Source organism: Nomascus leucogenys, chromosome 16 (assembly GCF_006542625.1).
Source record: "Nomascus leucogenys isolate Asia chromosome 16, Asia_NLE_v1, whole genome shotgun sequence".
Lineage (NCBI taxonomy): Eukaryota > Metazoa > Chordata > Mammalia > Primates > Hylobatidae > Nomascus > Nomascus leucogenys.
This window is the reverse complement of record NC_044396.1, coordinates 34,618,802-34,639,823: the sequence shown is the minus strand read 5'-3', so window position 1 is coordinate 34,639,823 and position 21,022 is coordinate 34,618,802. Positions and strand designations below refer to the sequence as shown.

Here is a 21,022-nt window from a genome sequence, read left to right as displayed (position 1 = left end):
AGACTTCCTTGCAGAAATTGGAAGTTGGAGTGGCAGAGAAATAATTCAACAAATGAGTATGCTTTCAGGGGACCGCTAGTATAAATAGGTCCTTAAACTGGTCTTCTCCCTGTGTGATTTCAGAATGTACACTTAAGATACAATTTTATAAAAGAAGAAAGGTCTGGTAAATAATATAGTATTTATCTCATCATTTTCTCATGTACCAATGAACTGTTGTTTAAAAGAGGAATGTTTAAACATATGGAGAAAAAGCTCAATATCACTGATCATTAAAGAAATGCAAATCAAAACCACAATGAGATACCAAACTGGCGAAATTGTGGAGAAAAGGGAACGCTTTCACACTGTTGGTGGGCATGTAAATTAGTTCAACCATTGTGGAAGGCAGTGTGGTGATTCCTCAAAGATCTAGAGGCAGAAATACTATTTTATCCAGTAATCCCATTACTGGGTTTATATGCAAAGTAATATAAATCACTCTATTGTAAAAATACATGCACAAGTATATTCATGGCAGCACTATTCACGGTGGCAAAGACATGAAATCAACCCAAATGCCCATCAATGGTGATAGACTGGATAAAGAAAATGTGGTACATATACACCATGGAATACTATGCAGCCATAAAAAGGAATGAGATCATGACCTTTGCAGGGACATGGATGGAGCTGGAAGCCGTTAATCCTCAGCAAAGTAACTTAGGAGCAAAAAAACAAACACCACATATTCTTACTTATGAGTAGGAGCCGAACAATGAGAACACACGGACACATTGTGGGGAACAACACACACTAGGGCCTGTCAGGACTGGGGGTTGGGGGAGGGAGAACATCAGGAAGAATAGCTAAGGGATGCTGGGCTTAATACCTAGGTGATGGGTTGATCTGTGCAGCAAACCACATTTACCTATGTAACAAATCTGCACATCCTGCACATGTACCCAACAACTTAAAATAAACGTTGAAGGAAAAAGAGAAAGAAATGTTTAACTCTAAGAGAAATTTCATAGCCTAAAGTTCTTATTAGAATACTCTTTAACAGGAGGAAATATTTTTTCCAGAACACATAAACTTTATCTTGCTCTCAACTTATAAAATCTAGTTAAAATGTGTTCACATTTATTATTTTCATTTTATCATTTTTTTATATCCAACTTTTAAGTTCAGGGATACATGTGTAGGATATGCATGTTTGTTACATAGGTAAATGTGTGCCATGGTGGTTTGCTCACAGATCATCCCATGACTTAGATATTAAGCCCAGCATCCATTAGCTTTTCTTAACATAAGGAAATATTATTTAGAAAGATAAATGATGATTTAAGTCAAGGATCACTCTCTTTCTACATCTATAAGATAATAGTGGAGATTTGTTGGAGCTACTCAATCTTCCTGGTAAATTTTATCATAAACGTGGGAAGTCCTAGATCCTTTTATCTCCATAGCAAGCAGGGTCGAGATTCTACTTCATATACATTTGTATAATGTATCCCCTTCTTTCCCTTTGCTGCTGCCATGGCATTAAAAATATATTGCCTTATCTTCAGCTGCACTCTGAGCCCCCCATCAGTCCTATGCATTGCAGTCAGTAATCTTTGTGAAATGCAAATCTGAGCATAGCTTCGCCTTGCCTGAATTCCTTGAATGGTTTTTACTCCTTACAGCAGCGTCCTCAAGCTTTGGCAAGCATCAGAATCACCTGGAGAACTTGTTAAAACACAGATTGCTAGGACTTTCCCTGGAGTTTCTGATCCAGGAGGCATGGAGTGGGGCCAGAGAATTAGCCTTTCCAGCAAGTTACCACATAAAGCCAGTGCTGCTGACCTGATGCTGTTGTTCTGGGGACCACACCTTGAGGAAAACTGGTCTATAGAAGGAGGCGCATCAAAGTCTTCATCACTACACTGAGTGCCCTTCAGAATTTGTCCATCATCCAACTCTCCATAAATGTCTCACCCCCACTCTTTTCTTTTCTTTCTTTTTTTTTTTTTTTTTCTTTTGAGATGGAATCTTTCTGTGTCGCTCAGGCTGGAGCGCAGTGGTGTGATCTTGGCTCACTACAACCTCCACCTCCCAGGTTCAAGCGATTCTCCTGCCTCAGCCTCCCGAGTAGTTGGGATTACAAGCACATGACACAATGCCTGGCTAATTTTTGTATTTTTAGTAGAGATGGGGTTTCACTGTGTTGGTCAGGCTGGTCTTGAACTCCTGACCACAGATGACCCACCAGCCTTGGCCTCCCAAAGTGCTGGGATTACAGGCGTGAGCCACTGCACTGGCCTCCCACTCTTTTCTGTGCCTCTACCTGCATTCAACCACACCACACTACTCAATTCTCTGAAATCAAGGCTCTCGCAATTGGTTGTGCAAGTTGTGCACTGCACAAAAGATAGAGGCATCATTCACATTATACTCTCTTGATGGGTTCTTTCTGGAATTGACCAGTTTACAGCCTATACCCTTATATGCAGCAGTCCTGAAATAATCACAAACCCCTATGTGTCATGCCTCTTTATGGATGCCCCAGCCACAGAAAAGTACTTGGAATTTTCTAAGCAACCCATCGTCTTTTGGGCTTCAAAGCCTTTGCCCACCGTTTTCCTCAGTCTGTAATGCCCTTTATCCCTTTTCTATGTAGAAACCTCTATGACTCCTTTAAGGCCTCCCTCTAAAAAAAGATTTATGATTAGCATTATCCTGAGACCAAATAAAACACTTTTCCAACAGGAAAAAGAAGAGTGTTATAGAATCTGAATAGAGCCATAAATACCCTGGTGTAAAAATTCAAAACACTCCAAGTATTCAAAATCTGTTTTTTCTCCCTCAGGTTTTCATGAATTATCTTTTCAAAGAGCTAGAAAACTGATAAGGAGAAAAGTGAGGACTTCTTTCCACTTTCTTTCTTTTTTTTTTTTTTTTTTTTTTTTTTTGAGACAGACTCTTCCTCTGTCACCCAGGCTGGAGTGCGGTGATGCAATCTCAGCTCACTCTAATCTCCGTCTCCTGGGTTCAAGTGATTCTCATGCTTCAGCCTCCCAAGTAGGTGGGACTACAGGCACACATAACTACACCTGACTAATTTTTTTTAATTTTTTGGTAGAGACAAGTTTTCACAATGTTGGCCAGGCTGGTCTCGAACTCCTCACCTCAAGTGATCCATGCACCTTGGCCTCCCAAAGTGCTGGGGTTACAGGCATGAGCCACCTCCACTTTCTTATTTTGTTCTAGATCTCCACATATCTAAGATGTTGTATGTATGTGTATGTGGTAGTTTAACAAATCATGTTTGCAAATATACATTTATTAAATGGAATATACAGCATTCTTAAGTTTACATTTTTATGACCTTTTATTACTTTCCTGTGGGGCTTTACTTTCGATTACATGGAACACACACACACACACACAGTTTTATAAAAAAACATATTTTAAGACATGAAACAGGTCAAGTTCACCTGGAGAAACCTCAGTTTAACTCTTTAATAAACATTGGCAAACTAGATAGTTCAGTCCTAAGGAAAAAAAGATTCAATTGTCTAGGTTTGTCATGCAAACCATTGTTTAAGTGAATGTGTTTCAAAGTGTTAAAAATGAGCACTAAATAGTTCTGGAATTGTATTTAACTGGGAGATAAACAGTTGTTTTTTTATTGTTTCCCAGTGCTGGCTACAGGCACTTTTCAAACACATCTCCAGCATTTCTTACACGTATCACATTCTGCACTTGGCAGGATGCTTTCATGTGCATGATCCAGTTTGAGCCTTAATAACCCTCTGAGGCAGCTGAGGCAAGCATGAGGCACCTCATTTTGCAGATGAGAGAACTGAAGCTCAGAGAGGGACCTGGCTTCTGCATGCAGCAAGCGGAGGTAGAACCATGTGTTTGAATTGCTGCTCCTGTGCTTCTTTCCACCACAAAACGTCCATTATCTTCAAAGGACTAAAATCAACAAGCTGGTTCAATTGAGGCAGGTCTCCGGCTGCTTTACTTCCTCCCACAAACAGAAATCAATACAACCAATGTTGGTCTCTACTAATGCGAGTGCTGGGAGCCCTGTTCTGAACTCCCTGTGATCCTGCGAATGTCTGTGTCTAAGTGAAGAAATAACGTAATCATCCAGGTGATTCAAGGGGAAAAAAGGTTGTATCCAGAAAGAATGTCTATTCCCAGTAACTAAATGCTTAGAACATACACAGCTCAATTATTTTTCAGTCTTCTCTTTTGAATGTTTTACTCATTATGTAGCAAAAATTTACTTTGGACGTTCAACTAAAATGACAGCATCAGCTGTGACTTGTCCTGGGTTTGGTTGACAGACATGACTGGAATTAGTAAAATGTTTTAGTTTAGACAGAGAATCACCAAATGTTAGAGGTTAAGTGACCTTGCAGATGACCTAATCCAAATTTCCAAAGGGTTTAACCAACATCACGCAGTTAATTGTTTGGAATTTCCACTTCCCTGGCCATATACACACCTAATTGTTTTTTTTATTTCTTTTTTTATTATTATACTTTAAGTTCTAGGGTACATGTGCACAACGTGCAGGTTTGTTACATATGTATACATGTACCATGTTGGTGTGCTGCACCCATTAACTCATCATTTACCTTAGGTATATCTCCTAAAGCTATCCCTCCCCCATCCCCCCACCCCACAACAGGCCCCAGTGTGTGATGTCCCCTTTCCTGTGTCCAAGTGTTCTCATTGTTCAATTCCCACCTATGAGTGAGAACATGCAATGTTTGGTTTTTTGTCCTTGTGATAGTTTGCTGAGAATGATCGTTTCCAGCTTCATCTGTGTCCCTACAAAGGACATGAACTCATCATTTTTTATGGCTGCATAGTATTCCATGGTGTATAGGTGCCATATTTTCTTAATCTAGTCTATCATTGTTGGACATTTGGGTTGGTTCCAGGTCTTTGCTATTGTTAATAGTGCCACAATAAAGATACCTGTGCATATGTCTTTATAGCAGCATGATTTATAATCCTTTGGGTATATACCCAGTAATGGGAGGGCTGGGTCAAATGGTATTTCTAGTTCTAGATCCCTGAGGAATCACCACACTGACTTCCCCAATGGTCCCACCAACAGTGTAAAAGTGTTCCTATTTCTCCACATCCTCTCCAGCACCTGTTGTTTCCTGACTTTTTAATGATCACCATTCTAACTGGTGTGAGATGGTATCTCATTGTGGTTTTGATTTGCATTTCTCTGATGGCCAGTGATGACGACCATTTTTTCATGTGTTTTTTGGCTGCATAAATGTCTTCTTTTGAGAAGTGTCTGTTCATATCCTTCACCCACTTGTTGATGGGGTTGTTTGTTTTTTTCTTGCAAATTTGTTTGAGTTCTTTGTAGATTCTGGATATTAGCCCTTTGTCAGATGAGTAGATTGCAAAAATTTTCTCCCATTCTGTAGGTTGTCTGTTCACTCTGATGGTAGTTTCTTTTGCTGTGCAGAAGCTCTTTAGTTTAATTAGATCCCATTTGTCAATTTTGGCTTTTGTTGCCATTGCTTTTGGTGTTTTAGACATGAAGTCCTTGCCCATGCCTATGTCCTGAATGGTATTCCCTGGGTTTTCTTCTAGGGTTTTTATGGTTTTAGGTCTAACATTTAAGTCTTTAGTCAATCTTGAATTAATTTTTGTATAAGGTGCAAGGAAGGGATCCAGTTTGAGCTTTCTACATATGGCTAGCCAGTTTTCCCAGCACCATTTGTTAAATAGGGAATCCTTTCCCCATTTCTTGTTTTTGTCAGGTTTGTCAAAGATCAGATAGTTGTAGATGTGTGGTATTATTTCTGAGGGCTCTGTTCTCTTCCATTGATCTATATCTCTGTTTTGGTACCAGTACCATGCTGTTTTGGTTACTGTAGCCTTGTAGTATAGTTTGAAGTCAGGTAGCATGATGCCTCCAGCTTTGTTCTTTTGGCTTAGGATTGACTTGGCAATGGGGGCTCTTTTTTGGTTCCATATGAACTTTAAGGTAGTTTTTTCCAATTCTGTGAAGAAAGTCATTGGTAGCTTGATGGGGATGGCATTGAGTCTGTAAATTGCCTTGGGCAGTATGGCCATTTTCACAATATTGATTCTTCCTATCCATGAGCATGGAATGTTCTTCCATTTGTTTGTGTCCTCTTCTATTTCATTGAGCAGTGGTTTGTAGTTCTCCTTGAAGAGGTCCTTCACGTCCCTTGTAAGTTGGATTCCTAGGTATTTCATTCTCTTTGAAGCAGTTGTGAATGGAAGTTCACTCATGATTTGGCTCTCTGTTTGTCTATTATTAGTGTATAAGAATGCTTGTGATTTTTGCACATAATTCTGTTTGCTAGAGCTGAAATAGTTCACTCCTGCCAGCTCTAGAGGTCAGTTGTTGGAGGTGAAAGGGATTAAAAACCTGAGGCAGGTGGGGCACGGTGACTTATGCCTGTAATCCCACCACTTTGAGAGGCCAAGGTGGATGGATCAACTTGAGGCCAGGCGTTTGAGACCAGCCTGGCCAACGTGGTGAAACGCTGTTGCTACTAAAAATACAAAAATTAGCTGGGCATGGTGGTGCACACCTGTATTCCCAGCTACTTGGGAGGCTGAGGCACGAGAATCACTTATGTCTGGGAGGCGGAGGTTGCAGTGAGCCAAGATTGTGCCACTGCACTCCAGCCTGGGCAACAGAGCCAGACACTGTCTGAAAAACAAACAGAAAAAAAAACACCTGAGACAGTGAGATTCTAACCTGTGAATGGTTGTGGTAAGTGAAGCAATACTTAAGTGTTCCCGGACCAAACCAAGGGTGAGGCTGCTTATTCTCATGGCCCAATAATGAAATGCAGAGGAACTGGGAAAGGAGAGAGTTTATCTCTGTAACCAGGTACAGGGAGAAGGCCTGGAAATTATCCCCAGACCAACTCAAAATTACAAAGTTTTCTAGAGCTTATATACCTTCTAAGCTATATGTCTACGCGTAAGTGTGCATTCATCTAAAGACATAAGTGATTAACTTCTTTTAATCTGTAACAAAGGCCTGAGTCCTGAAGACCCTCCTCTGGAGCCTCAGTAAATTTGCCTAATCTAAATGGGTCCAGGTGCTGGGGTGGTTACCCTTGTCTCCTGCTAAATCACAGAAGTTTGGGGAGTTCCTTCAGACCCCCAGAAAACTTGTTTGTGGAGACCTGGGGAGGTCCCTTAGACCCCCAATAAAACTTGTTTAATCCTAAACAGGTCCTGTTAAGAATTCCTTCATTATCTTGTCATGCTTCAAGGCCCAGGAAAGGCCTGGGCAAAACTCTTGGTGGGCTTTTGTTACACTCCAACCTTTATATAAGGGCATTGGCTCTTTCAGCTTTTAGTGTATAACTTAACCACTCAGTCAGCGCTGAAACAATTGTTGTGGACGCCTGCATTAGTGAGACCTGGCTTGCCATATAAGTGCCATAAGAGCTTGCTATAAAGTAAATATTCATGTTTTGAAGTGCATCCTCAAGCTTAAAGCAAAATTTCACATTTATTATATTTACTGTGTTAAAAAAAAAACTCTACAATAAGACAATAAACTTGCATTTGGCTCATTGCACCACACATCACCTTGGTATTTATTGAATCATTTATCTAAAGTGCTGTCTTTCTGGGAGAACTCCAAGCTTCACAAGATGTTTAAAATAAGTCCTTCCTCTAAACTGAGAGCAAATGGGTTTTGACAAATTGTATTTTAACATGAGACAGATAATAATGCGCTTCCGTATCTGTGGTTCTCTTTAACGTGAATGTGGAATGGCTAAGGGCTTGAACGATTAGTTTTTCCTTTAGTAACTATTTGTCTTCAAGAATGTGCCCTAAGTCGTGTTATGCATATGCTAAATTTCCAAGTGTTAAAGTGGTCATATTTATTAAGCTGTGGTCAACTAGAGAATAGACTACAGCAGGACTCTACTATGTTTCATCATCATTTCCCAAAATTAGCTGCAGAAGAAAAGTGACCTACAGTCTAGCTCTGATTGTGGAATCAAGGACTGAAGGCCCCCTTGGACCTTTCACTTTATCCTTTGCCAAAAGGTGGAAGACAATAGAATGGATTCATTTGTATTTCTACTTCTCTCCTCTCTTTGAAGTGATAAACACACATCAGTAAAATGCATTCAAAATTAACAAATGAACAGATTAGATGTGGAAAATCTAGAGTATGGATTGTCAGTACAAGAAGAATGGCAGTAATCCCAATACTTAAAATGCCCAAAGATGTATTAGCAACAGCGTGACCTCCCAAAAAAATATCTTGGTTCCTTACGATAAGAGCATAGGAATGGATGGGATCTGAGCACTGATTTTTCAGGAATATTTTAGTGGCAGAATATTGTACATGTTACCCTGCCATTGGCTTCTGAGGGTAGGGATTCAAAGTGAGCATTCCCAACTTGCCTTTAAAAACCATATGAATCTATTAGCCAGGGATTTATCTAAATCTTCTCAAGGGAGTTTCCAACTTTAGCCTTCACAACCTCTTAGAGGAGTTAAAGAGGACGTTTATTTTTCTATTGTGATTCACTGATCCATATTTTTAAAGAAAATTCTGAAGTACTCTCAAGTAGAAAGTATTTAACCTAGTTCTAAGAAAAAAAAGTATAAAACACTAATAATAAAACACTGCACTTTAAGTTAAAGGTCCATAAATCTTTATTTACTCTACAACACATTCTGAAATGCATTATACTATTGTTTCACTTTATAGCAATTTAAGGAGGAAAGATGGAAGCTGGAAGAAGAGGAAGAAGAAAACAATGAAAGATATAAAGGGGCCAGGCACAGTGGCTCCCAGCACTTTGGGAGGCCAAGGCAGGTGGATCATAAGACCAGCCTGGGCAGCAGGGCAAAACCTCGTATCTACTAAAAATACAAAAAAAATTAGCTGGGCATGTGGCGCATACCTGTAGTCCCAGCTACTCAGGTGTCTGAGGTCAAGGCCAGAGGATCGCTTGAGCCTGGGAGGCAGAGGTTGCAGTGAGCTAGTGAGCCAAGATTGCACCACTGCACTCCATCCTGGATGACAGAGCAAGACCTTTCCCGCCTCACCCCCCTGCAAAAATAAAAAAAAAAGTAAAGGAGGCATAAGAGGAGAAAGGAGGAAGTGAAAGGAGAATAACCCAGAAGTGGAGAAATTTAGAGAGATTAAAAAGAAGAAAATGCAGGGAGGAAGAAGTAAGAAGTCCTGATGTAAACTAATTTTTTAACAATCTAATGTGTACTGAGCTGTGTGGTGTCAAAGTGTCTAATCACTGCCCTTTGAAATGTTTACTAGATGCTCAATCTCTAAATGAAACAGTCACTTCAGAATATTTTTCTCAGTGCTACATATGGTAACTGAAACCAATGACACCTCCCAAGGTCACTGGCAAAGGTCAGATGAAACCAAGCCAGACCTAATCTAGGTAAGAGAGGTTTCCTGCTCCACCAAGAATTGAGTATACTAAATACACAATTTAAGCAAAGAAGCACTTCCTTTGCCTTACCCTCAAACCTTCATCCTTCTGCTTGCCCCATAAATCTAGAACACTTGGATTTGGTGAGAAAATCCCCACTTGGGCTATCTATGTCCTATATGGCTTTACAGATATTCCACATACCTGTCCTTGGCCTTTGTCCTTCCAGACTGCAGTTCTGGGTCATTTCATTTAATTAGTGATGTCTGTGTACCACTTAATTTTTATAACAGCTGCGGAGTAGCTATGATTGTTGCCTTTGTTCGACAGATCTGTGCTTTGAGACAGAGAGGTTAAATAACTTGCCCAAGGTCACCCAATAAGTGGTAAAGCCAGGGTCAGAGCTCAGACTGCCTGACTCTAAAACCCAGTCACTAGTCCTCTCCTTACTTCATTCTAAGCTCTTCCTCTTTCCTTCCATGTCTGACATCACGCCCCCCGGAATGTCAGCCCTGCACTGAAATCATCAGGGATGTTCTTCAAACTCTTCTTTATGAAACCTTCCTGCACTCTGTGAAGTTAGCATATAATCTTCCTTTTCCACATGATGCTGGCCAGAAGTCCACACATCTGAGGACAAAGGCCATACTGACTTGGTTCTGATGTCAGTGCTTGCCACGTGAATAGTATCTGTTCTTAGAAGAAGCATTGTTGTACTGAGTGCCATGTTCTCTCTTCAGGTGTCGGTCTGAGTTTATATTTTTAATTGTAAAATGAAATTCCTAGTGATCATCGATTCTGTGTAGCGTATGTGGCATGTCAGACAATTCCCTTAACGAAGCACAAACCAGGTGGTTAAGAGAGAAAAATTACAGATAACTAAGAGAGGAGAGATAATTACTCCCCAAAAAACTATTCCAGCCATATGTGGCCGTCATCCAAATGGTGGATGCCCATACACATGTTCCTAAGAACAATGAGTGTGGAGGGGGGAATGGAATTTAAATATACATTAGGCTTCTAAGTGAAGGATTTGTGTTAGTTAGGGAATTTTAAGTTGTAAAATTACCTTCTTATAATCTTCTTGGAAGAACTTGGAGCATTCCATATTAGTTAAAGAATCACCGACCCAACTGCCTCCTAGCTGCCTAAGCAACTAAGAGGATTTGCTGACTTGGACTTTTCTCTTTTCCAGATCCTGGCCATCGTGTCTATCCTGTTCATCGTGCTTTCCACCATTGCTTTGTCTCTCAACACGCTGCCGGAGCTGCAGGAAACGGACGAATTTGGACAACTCAATGACAACCGTCAGTTAGCACACGTGGAGGCTGTGTGTATTGCCTGGTTTACCATGGAGTACCTTTTGCGATTCTTATCCTCACCAAATAAATGGAAGTTCTTCAAAGGCCCACTCAATGTCATTGATTTGCTGGCCATCTTGCCATACTATGTCACCATTTTTCTCACGGAGTCCAACAAGAGCGTGCTGCAGTTCCAAAACGTGAGGCGCGTGGTCCAGATCTTCCGAATCATGCGCATCCTCAGGATCCTGAAACTCGCCAGGCATTCGACAGGCCTGCAGTCTCTGGGTTTCACCCTTAGGCGGAGTTACAATGAATTGGGCTTGTTGATATTGTTTCTGGCCATGGGGATAATGATATTTTCCAGCCTGGTATTTTTTGCTGAGAAGGATGAAGATGCTACCAAGTTCACCAGTATCCCTGCATCATTTTGGTGGGCCACCATCACCATGACCACTGTCGGCTATGGTGACATTTACCCTAAAACATTACTAGGGAAAATTGTGGGAGGCCTGTGCTGTATTGCTGGGGTTCTGGTTATTGCCCTTCCTATCCCAATTATTGTGAACAATTTTTCTGAGTTTTACAAGGAGCAGAAACGCCAAGAGAAAGCAATTAAAAGGAGGGAAGCTCTTGAGCGGGCCAAAAGGAATGGAAGCATTGTTTCTATGAACTTAAAAGATGCCTTTGCTCGAAGTATGGAACTGATAGATGTGGCTGTTGAGAAGGCCGGAGAGTCCGCCAACACAAAGGACTCCGCCGACGATAATCACCTGTCGCCAAGCCGGTGGAAGTGGGCCAGGAAGGCTCTGTCAGAAACAAGCTCCAACAAGTCTTTCGAGAATAAGTACCAGGAGGTTAGCCAAAAAGACTCCCACGAGCAGCTGAACAACACGTCTTCCTCCAGCCCACAGCATCTGAGTGCCCAGAAACTGGAGATGCTATACAATGAAATCACCAAGACACAGCCTCATTCTCACCCAAACCCAGACTGCCAAGAAAAGCCTGAAAGGCCATCTGCATATGAAGAAGAGATCGAAATGGAAGAAGTGGTGTGTCCACAGGAGCAGCTGGCCGTGGCACAGGCCGAGGTCATTGTGGACATGAAGAGCACCTCCAGCATCGACAGCTTCACCAGCTGTGCCACCGACTTCACAGAGACAGAGAGATCGCCACTGCCGCCGCCCTCTGCCTCTCACTTGCAGATGAAGTTCCCAACCGACCTCCCAGGGACAGAAGAGCACCAAAGAGCTAGGGGCCCCCCGTTTCTAACTCTATCCAGAGAGAAAGGGCCTGCTGCCAGGGATGGCATGCTGGAGTATGCCCCAGTCGACATAACTGTGAACCTCAATGCCAGTGGCTCTCAGTGTGGGCTACATAGTCCTTTGCAGTCTGACAATGCCACCGACAGTCCTAAGAGCTCTCTAAAAGGCAGCAACCCACTAAAGTCCAGATCCCTCAAAGTGAACTTTAAGGAAAATAGAGGCAGTGCACCACAGACCCCGCCCAGCACAGCCAGGCCACTGCCAGTCACAACAGCTGACTTTTCGCTCACCACCCCACAGCACATCAGTACCATCCTCTTAGAAGAAAGCCCCTCCCAGGGAGACAGACCCTTGCTGGGCACTGAGGTTTCAGCGCCTTGTCAAGGACCTTCCAAAGGGCTGTCCCCCAGGTTTCCCAAGCAGAAACTGTTCCCTTTCTCTTCAAGAGAGAGGAGGAGCTTCACTGAAATAGATACTGGTGAAGACGAAGACTTCTTAGAGCTCCCAGGGGCAAGAGAGGAGAAGCAGGTGGACTCCAGCCCAAATTGTTTTGCAGATAAGCCTAGTGATGGGAGAGACCCTTTAAGAGAAGAGGGCAGTGTGGGCTCTTCCTCCCCGCAGGACACAGGTCACAACTGTAGGCAAGACATTTACCATGCTGTGAGTGAAGTCAAAAAGGACAGTAGTCAAGAAGGGTGCAAGATGGAAAATCACTTGTTTGCGCCAGAAATTCATTCCAACCCAGGAGACACAGGTTATTGTCCCACACGTGAAACCAGCATGTGACTAGTTACAAAAGCAATAAATTGAAAAAAAAAAAAAAAAAAAAACTTGTTTCTTAAAAATGCGGTTAATAATGCCTGTGAACTAAAAAAATGGGAAGCCCTCCCCAAAAAAAGTGCATAAAATGTTATTTTTGCATGGCATGAACAGTTTAGCTTAAGTACTGTTTAAATAAAGAGTCAAGACTACATTTTGTAACAAACCAACAAAAATGACTGAAGAACAGTGAACAAATAAAAAGAGCTCTATTAGGAACCAGTATTCTGCAATGTCTGACATTTTTGATCCTTTCATTTCAAATTGTAGGCCAATTTTCAAGTCTTAACGTTTATTTTACAATGAAGCTTAGAATTTTCACATGAAAGGATGAAATGTCATCGCATGCATTCATAATTATGAGGAATAAGGTACTGTGAGCTTGCAAAATGCATAACTTTGTAAATAATGGGGCCTGGATGCAAAAGTGTCATGAACACATGGAAACAAGTTTCTGAGACACAGGTATTTCCTTCACAGCTACTGCCTGGAGGAGCTGTACAGACTTCCTGTTGCAAAATTGCAACCTCTCCTTAAACCATCTCGCATATCTTGCTTTGAGTTATAAAGCTCTTTAAAGTACATTTGTTTAAAGGAATACAGTATTTTTTTATTTATTTGTGATATAATTCATAGGCTGCATTTTACTTTTTTGCTTCTGCTTAGTTGTGGCATTTGTGATTCATTTATAAATCATAGACATGGGCAAGATTTAATGACCAGATATCAAAATATTTGAAATTTTGCCAATAAGTTATATGTCATGCCACAGCCGATTACAGAAATGCATTCTTTAAAAACCTGAAATTATTTAAAAGGTTATATCATACACTTAAATGTTTTTAATGGCAGTCTACATTTGGAAATTAGTTCTGTCAAAAAATTTGGCCACCTAAAGATGACTGTATTTTCCACTTGTATCCAACATAACATAACCTTTTCTAACTAAAGTTCTAAAAATAGAATACAGATATGCCAAAATGGAAATTCCAAAAAGTGACTTGACAAACTAAAAGCAGAGTCATTTAAGTGAGATTGCCACCGCCACTCATAGAGTTGGCTGGGAAATCAGTTACTACGAAAAGAGCCCAGGCGTGGTAATGGGTCACCCTATATTTCTCAACATGGGATGAGAGGTGGGGGAACTCCGCAATGTGTGGGAGGAAGTTGTTCTTTTTGCAGGATATGAATTACAGAACCCAGAGCACAGATGGCAGTCACACCCTCCTGTAATTACAGCAACTAGAAACACCCCCTTGCATTTCCAACCTTTTCAGGGGGTGGTTGGGACTCTCTTTGTCCAAAATGACTTTCAGTATTTTTGACTGGGAGCAGTGAAATCCAGAGCAGTGAAGGCACTGACCAGAGATTGCCCTGTTGGTGAAGTCTGTGCTAGAACCCAGGTCATCATAATTCACTTTGCTTCACAGGAATCAAGGCTCTGGTCCAAATTTGCAACCACCAGATGTGTGATTCTAGGCAAGCCTGTACAACCTTTCTTGGTCTCAGTTTTGCCCCAGTAAAAATCAAGACAAAATTGTTTCCAAGGTCCCATAAGACTTTAATATGATTCCTTGGTCTCCCAGGAAGGTCCAGATTTTGCCTCAGCCTGATGCACTTTGTACACGTCTGTGTGTGTGTGTGTGTGTGTGTGTGTGTGTGTGTAAAATTCAGGGAAATAGGAAGATGCTGGGCCAAATTTAAAACACAATTCATGTTTAAAGAAAAAAATTCTAAATTTTATTTTATTTTTAAAAGGAAAAAATAGCCCAAATATTTAGACTCTTATTTAAGGCTTTAAAGAAAAACATTTCTTTATTAACAGAATCTGGTCATTATATCTCAGATAAGAAAACACCTTTTGATCTTAGTTGAAACACAAGCAGACCTACTGCTAAAAATAATTTTAAACATTTCTTTTTTCACTGTGCTTAGAATTTCTTAGTGGTTTTCATGTTTGTTTCAAAACATAACCTTTAAGAGTTTCTGGTCATTAATCGTTGATATTTACATTACTCATACTTATTTCAGTGTCTAAAGCTAAATATTGATCAGTTTTGTAAATAGAGTGTTTGAATTTTCTATCTATAGTTTTTCAAGGTCAAACAGGTATATCTGCTGTTAGATGAATAGCAAATAATTTATGAAAATCATTTTATTTACATAGCCTCATAAAGCAATTATTTTTGAACATCTCCTATTGATGAATCTCAACTCTTTTTATTCATCTTTCTGTATAAGTGGACTTGTCTTAATGCACTAAGAGTTGACTGATGCCCACCTTTCCTAAGTCTGTTAGGCCTTCTGCTGAGAACACTACTCCAGAATGTTTAATATTAGAAAGCTTGCCTAGTGGAAGAATCCTAGACATTCCTCCCCAAAATCTTTTTTCCCTTCATTCTAAGGTACATTTAAGTTTTAGAGAATTTTCTAGTACAACGCATGGAAGCTTATCCTTCCATTTCCCTTAATTCCTCTGAGCCAAAAGTCTTCAGCTAGGAAAAAAAGAAAATTCTCCTCTAAAAAACATCTTTGACTTTGGTGTTTCACACGAAGGCAGTGTGGGGACTGAAGGCTCCCAGGATGCACTTGTGTAGCACTTCCTAAGCCTTTTCCATGAACTGCACCTAACGCAGAGAATAAACGTGTGCCTGGAATGGTCTAGGAATGTCCCAAGCACAGAGTTCTTTTGAAGTCTTATGTTTTACACTAAAAATTCATGTAAATGCTGCATTTTAATTCATAATTTTATATATTCCATATGTTTAAATATTTTAAAAATAATGTTTTATATTATTTACCAACTAGTAAAATGGATACTTGTATAACTTTAAATACGTCTTTTGTATCCCCTGGAAAAATAGATCCCCAGTTTGAGATGCACTGCATGAATGGCAGGAACAGAGATTGGTTCCCTGAGGGCCACTGGAGGTTTCTGCTGCTGAGAGCGCTCACCCCTTGTTACAAGTGAGGATTATTTGAATGACTACAAAATAACTCAGTTCCTCGTATGGCTAATTTGATTCTTCTGACTCTCTTAACAACCAGCACAAATTGCCACAATATTGTTTGAGGTCAAAGATTGAGTCCAATCCTACGAGGATAGAAATGGGTGCATCAATGTGTGTCCTGAGTGAGACCACACATACAAGGATGCTATGCTAAGTGGGTCCCTGGAATTGACTTGATTCATCTCTAAACATTTTTACTAGAAATCTCTCTACTGTGACACAACCAGCTGCTTTGAAGCAAGCATTTGATCAAGTATTATCCTGATATAACTACATTTGCTAACAAGGAGAATATGTGCCAAGTGTCTGTTCCCATTAATTTCTTCTCAAACAGTCTCACTCTCCTATAGACACTGGCCTAGGAAAGTCAACAATTCGACTATTTTCTCTTGAAATTTGAATGGCAAAAAAAAGCCATATGTATATGGAGTACTTATAGTTTCTTATCTCACAACAGCCTTTTGAATATTCAGTAAAGGACTGGAGGGGTTATACATTTTGCTCAATTTCACACACGTCCCTGGTGAATAGAACTTGGCCTCATCCACGTCGTCTGGCTTCAAGTCTGGCATTCCAATATACTACAGGAAAGTATGTTTAGTTAGGCTTGGTTTTTTTTTCTAATAATATCAAAAATATGTAAATAAAACTGGAGGTGTATTTATAGTCACACAGTTTGTTTAAAGCAGCAGTAGATTATGCCAAATGGTAAAAACATGAGAGAACTGGCATTGACCATCTCTTGCATATATGTTTCCCAATTTGGAATTCTGACCGTAAGATATACATTCCTTGGTTAAAGAAAAGAATTCATTGTTCTTGATATCACATGACATCTCATTAAGCAGAGGGCTGTAGGAAGACACTTAATCTGAAACAAAAGCAAATAGAACTTTAGAAATACTTCTAAGTTCAAAAATATTGTCTAATTGAATTTGATAATCATTTCACTGTTCATTCATTCAAATACTAGTTGAGCATCCCTGTATGGTGCTAGGGTACAACCCGTAGCTTCATGGAGCTTACTGCCTGGCCCACTTAAAACCAAGCTGAGGATTTGGTTACTGAAACATGTCTTTTCTGAGGATGGAAAAACCATTCAATTATCAAGCCAGGGAAGCACACAACAGAAACAAATGAAATGATTTCCCAAAGAACTGTTTTCCTAAAAAGTAGATGGATGGCGTAAAGTCTAATCTATAGTTATTTTTGAATCACAGTTTAGATTTCATGCTTGAAATAACAAATTGTTAATCTGATTGAGGTTATGGGTTGTCTTTCCTTACCTGATACAATGAAAAATAATTTTTATTAGAATATTGCTTGTCAAAATAGCTAATTATAGTCTGTAACAAATCACTAGAGCAAAATTTAATACTAGTGGAAAAGTCTTAAAAAGTTTATGCTTTAATAGTGTGTTTGATGGTTATATTATTAAAAGCAAAGCATTTTAATGCTTTTTCTTCCTATTAACTATCGGCAACATTTTAGGGATATATCATTAATCATTGCTTAGTCCTCTAAATTTCTAAATGAAAGATTTTTAAAATTCAATATTTAAAAACTACTTAGTTTGACTCAAGGTATTTATTCTCTAGGTCCATATGGATTTTGCCACTGCACTGCCCTCCCCCAAAACAGAACAACAACAAAAAAAAGAAAGTAAAAGAAAGCTACAAAATCTAAATTAAAATTGAAAAGTTTAAAAGCCCATCCCTACTAAGAAAGAGGAAAGGTCCCAACTCCAAAATCTTGGTGAACACCTCATATTACTCAGTTTAGCATTTATTGTGACATAGTGACATAAATGCTCTCCTTTAGTGGTTTCAATGACCATTTCTTCTACTTGCCTTTTTAAAACAGCCTAACTTAATTTTATAAATCCTTATTTACCATAATCTCTTCCTTGTTAAGTCTAAAAGAATTTTAACCTGTAAATACACATATAAATAAAAGGAAGTGAGGGATTGTCTTTAATAGTAAGGTCATCCAAGGCCAGCCAAAGATACATGTACAAAAACAAAGAAGAAAGACTAAGAAAAATGTAAGTAAATAAATTAAATATGTTTTTTTTTTTTTTTTTTTTTTTTTTTTTTTTTTTTTTTGAGAAGGAGTCTCGCTCTTTCGCCTAGGCCGGAGTGTAGTGGCGCTACCTCGGCTCACTACAAGCTCCGCCTCCCGGGTTCACGCCATTCTCCTGCCTCAGCCTCCTAAGTAGCTGGGATTACAGGCGCCCGCCACCGGGCCCGGCTAATTTTTTTTGTATTTTTAGTAGAGACGGGGGTCTCACCGTGTTAGCCAAGATGGTCTCCATCTCCTGACCTCGTGATCCGCCTGCCTCGGCCTCCCAAAGTGCTGGGATTACAGGCGTGAGCCACCGCGCCCGGCCAATTAAATATGTTTTTAAGCAGAGAAATTTATATTAGATATAGGCATGCACTTGCATAAAATTTAGACTAAATACTTATTATTTATAGGAAATCTAGAATTCAGACCATAATTCCAATTCTACTTTCTCTCCTGAAGAAATTATTTCTTATCATCTGACAGATATTTCCAAATTGCCGTTGATAAAATGTTTTATTCAACAAATATGTGTTGAGGGTCACCTATGTGCCCAAAATTAACATAGGTACAGTTCATTCCCTCAAGTTTGCAGTCTAGCAAAGGTTTCATATTTAAGAGGTTATATTCCCAAGTAAAATCCAAATCCAGTGGATTGCAGTGAGCTAATAAGAGTATGACAGTAGATTTGAGTTTGTTGTTGGAAAATGTCTGTAACTCCCTTTTATTTTCCTTCAGACCCAAGTTATTTTTTTCCATTCTCTGATCTAGAATCTGAATTTCCACCACATAGGGTTTCTAAACACCCATGCTTAAAATTGCAGTAGCTGTCTGAAATCTAGTGACAATGTATTTGAATAAGGACATTTCCCACTTCAGCAGAATAGAATTCTAGCCAAAAATGACTTTGAAAATGATCGTTTTTATACTCCCGTAACTGTTCTGTTTGATTTTTTTAAATCCTAGGCTGTATGCTGAGCTAGATGCCACCCCAAGCTGCTGATTTTATGAAAGCCGAACGCCCATCTGAGCAATGTTTATCTTCCCTCCACGGTGGGCAAGGCTGGCCAACAGTATGGCGACATAGTTTTTCTTTTAACTATTTTTGCTCCATTTCAACCTAAAACACACTTAGGATGGTATACCAAACACTTAAAATAGACTTTCAAAATCAAAACTCAGGGAAACTGACACGGAATAGTGAGGACAGAGCAGCGTGGAAAGATACAGGTTCAGAGAGGATGTCAGGGGCGCTCCGCCGTCCGGCTTGTTATTCCCTGTGTCCAGTGCCCTCTACTGGTCAGTCTGAGAGAAGGTGGAAGTGTACAGTCCAAGAAAGGACTTGAAAACCACCTTGTTTTCCACCTTCATTTCCCCCTGCATTTAGCCAAAACCACAGTTCCATTGTTTTTTCAGTGATTACATCTCAGGTTTTTTTTTCTTTTTCCAAAATATTTGATAAAACTCTTGCTACCCTTTGCACAGCACTTTCAGAGTATTCCTACCTCCAAAATCAAAACAAAATCACAAGTGTAGCTGAATGTTTAGCAGTGCCCTAGTCTACACTTGGGATACACAGTAAATGCTATTTTAACCTTTCTGCCATTAGTGGGAAGCAAGATAAGAACTCAAAATGGTGGGTTTAAAAAAAAATCATGGATCTGTAATGACAAGGCTATTTGGGTTGACTCCAAAACCCACAGTTTCCATTCGACTTGAAGATTACAAGTAGAGCCTGAAATACCCCTGAATTGACTCTTGGAAAAGAAAAGTGGTTTCTAAACTCCCCATAGACATCTGTGTGTGCTGGCCAGATATTCTACTACGGCCAGATTTCTGGCCCATCTTTAAAGCAAGATGTTTCTAACATTTTTATTTGGGTATGGGTTACGCTATGTTTTCAACCTGTAAATTATACTCACATCATAATGTTTAATGACAATTAAAAGATTTTTGTAAGGAAAACACACAGAAAGGAACATGTATTGATATTACCCAAATTACTTATCCAACAAAATGCTATCACCAGAATTAATTAATAAAAATATACATATTCTATGAAAATCTCACTAAAGAACTGGCAAAAATTTTCCTATTAATATTTAGCTCAAAACCAAAGAGAAGAGAAAAAGAAAAATATGCAACTTACAAAACACGTACAAAAACTAGTGTGTGACGCTATCTTGTCACACAATAGTGACGTTCCAAACAACGCAATTTTAAAGAGGTATGACATTAAACCATAAAAAATTCAGTGAATGCGTAAAGAAGGTTTACTAAGTAAATATGAGGTACCATTAACACACTGAAGCATTTTTAATAACCTTTAATTTAACTACATAGCGGCTATGTTTGCTTTTAGCACATTGATTTCAATCTGAAGTCTTTCTGTTTGATATTGTTACTTGTGTGTTTGCTTACTTGATTTGTTTTGTTTGGAGAAGTGAGGGTAGGTGGGAGAAAATGTTTGAAAAGAAATATTATTGGGCAACTTATTAACATTACCTACTGTACCTGGAGTACAATAGAAACCATTTGTAGACATGCCTCAGCCATCACAATCCCTTCCCCCTTTTTGTCAAGTTTTACCATCCTGGTTTGGAAACAGATTCTTGTGATCAAATTTCAGATCCTGCTAATTAAGATTTGTATCAACTTAAAGTATAATAAAAAAAAAATACAAAAAAAATTTCATTCCTCTCCTGTCTGGAGTACCCCCAGCAATCCTTCCCTAGGATCTCCCTGAGCAGAATATATCAGGTACCAGGTCAAGGGGAAGACCAAATGAGCCATTAGCAATCACAACTTGAAGCCCAAAGCCAAGAGCAACAGGAGGATGTCCCAGCAGTCAGAAAACGTGGCGAGGCCTGAGGACAAAGGAACTGTCTCTATACAGTATAATAATATGATTTGACCAACAAAACAAGGACATAGTGTTTTCCCCCGTGATGGACAAAAAAAAAACAAAAAACAGTATGTTTTAAGCCTCTATTAAGTTCTTTAACTTCAAAGGTAAATAGCTGGCTGGTGAGAAAGGTGGTCACTAATTCACTAGTTTATCACAAGGATTTAGGCATCATCCTAAATGCAAACTCTCCATCTAATTTGTGTGTGTAACAGGTTGTTCGTGTGCCTGTTTCAGG

General features: G+C 39.6%; 1 protein-coding gene across 1 annotated transcript in view; it reads left to right on the top strand.

The window, feature by feature from the left end:
- Positions 1–13,025, top strand: part of KCNB2 (potassium voltage-gated channel subfamily B member 2) — a 397,201-nt gene extending 384,176 nt beyond the window's left edge. Inside the window, exon 3 of the mRNA XM_003269422.2 lies at positions 10,615–13,025. Within this exon, the coding sequence (XP_003269470.1) occupies positions 10,615–12,771 (2,157 nt within the window). The 3' untranslated portion in view covers positions 12,772–13,025. The remainder of the gene's footprint in view (positions 1–10,614) is intronic.
- The last annotated feature ends 7,997 nt before the right edge of the window (positions 13,026–21,022 follow it).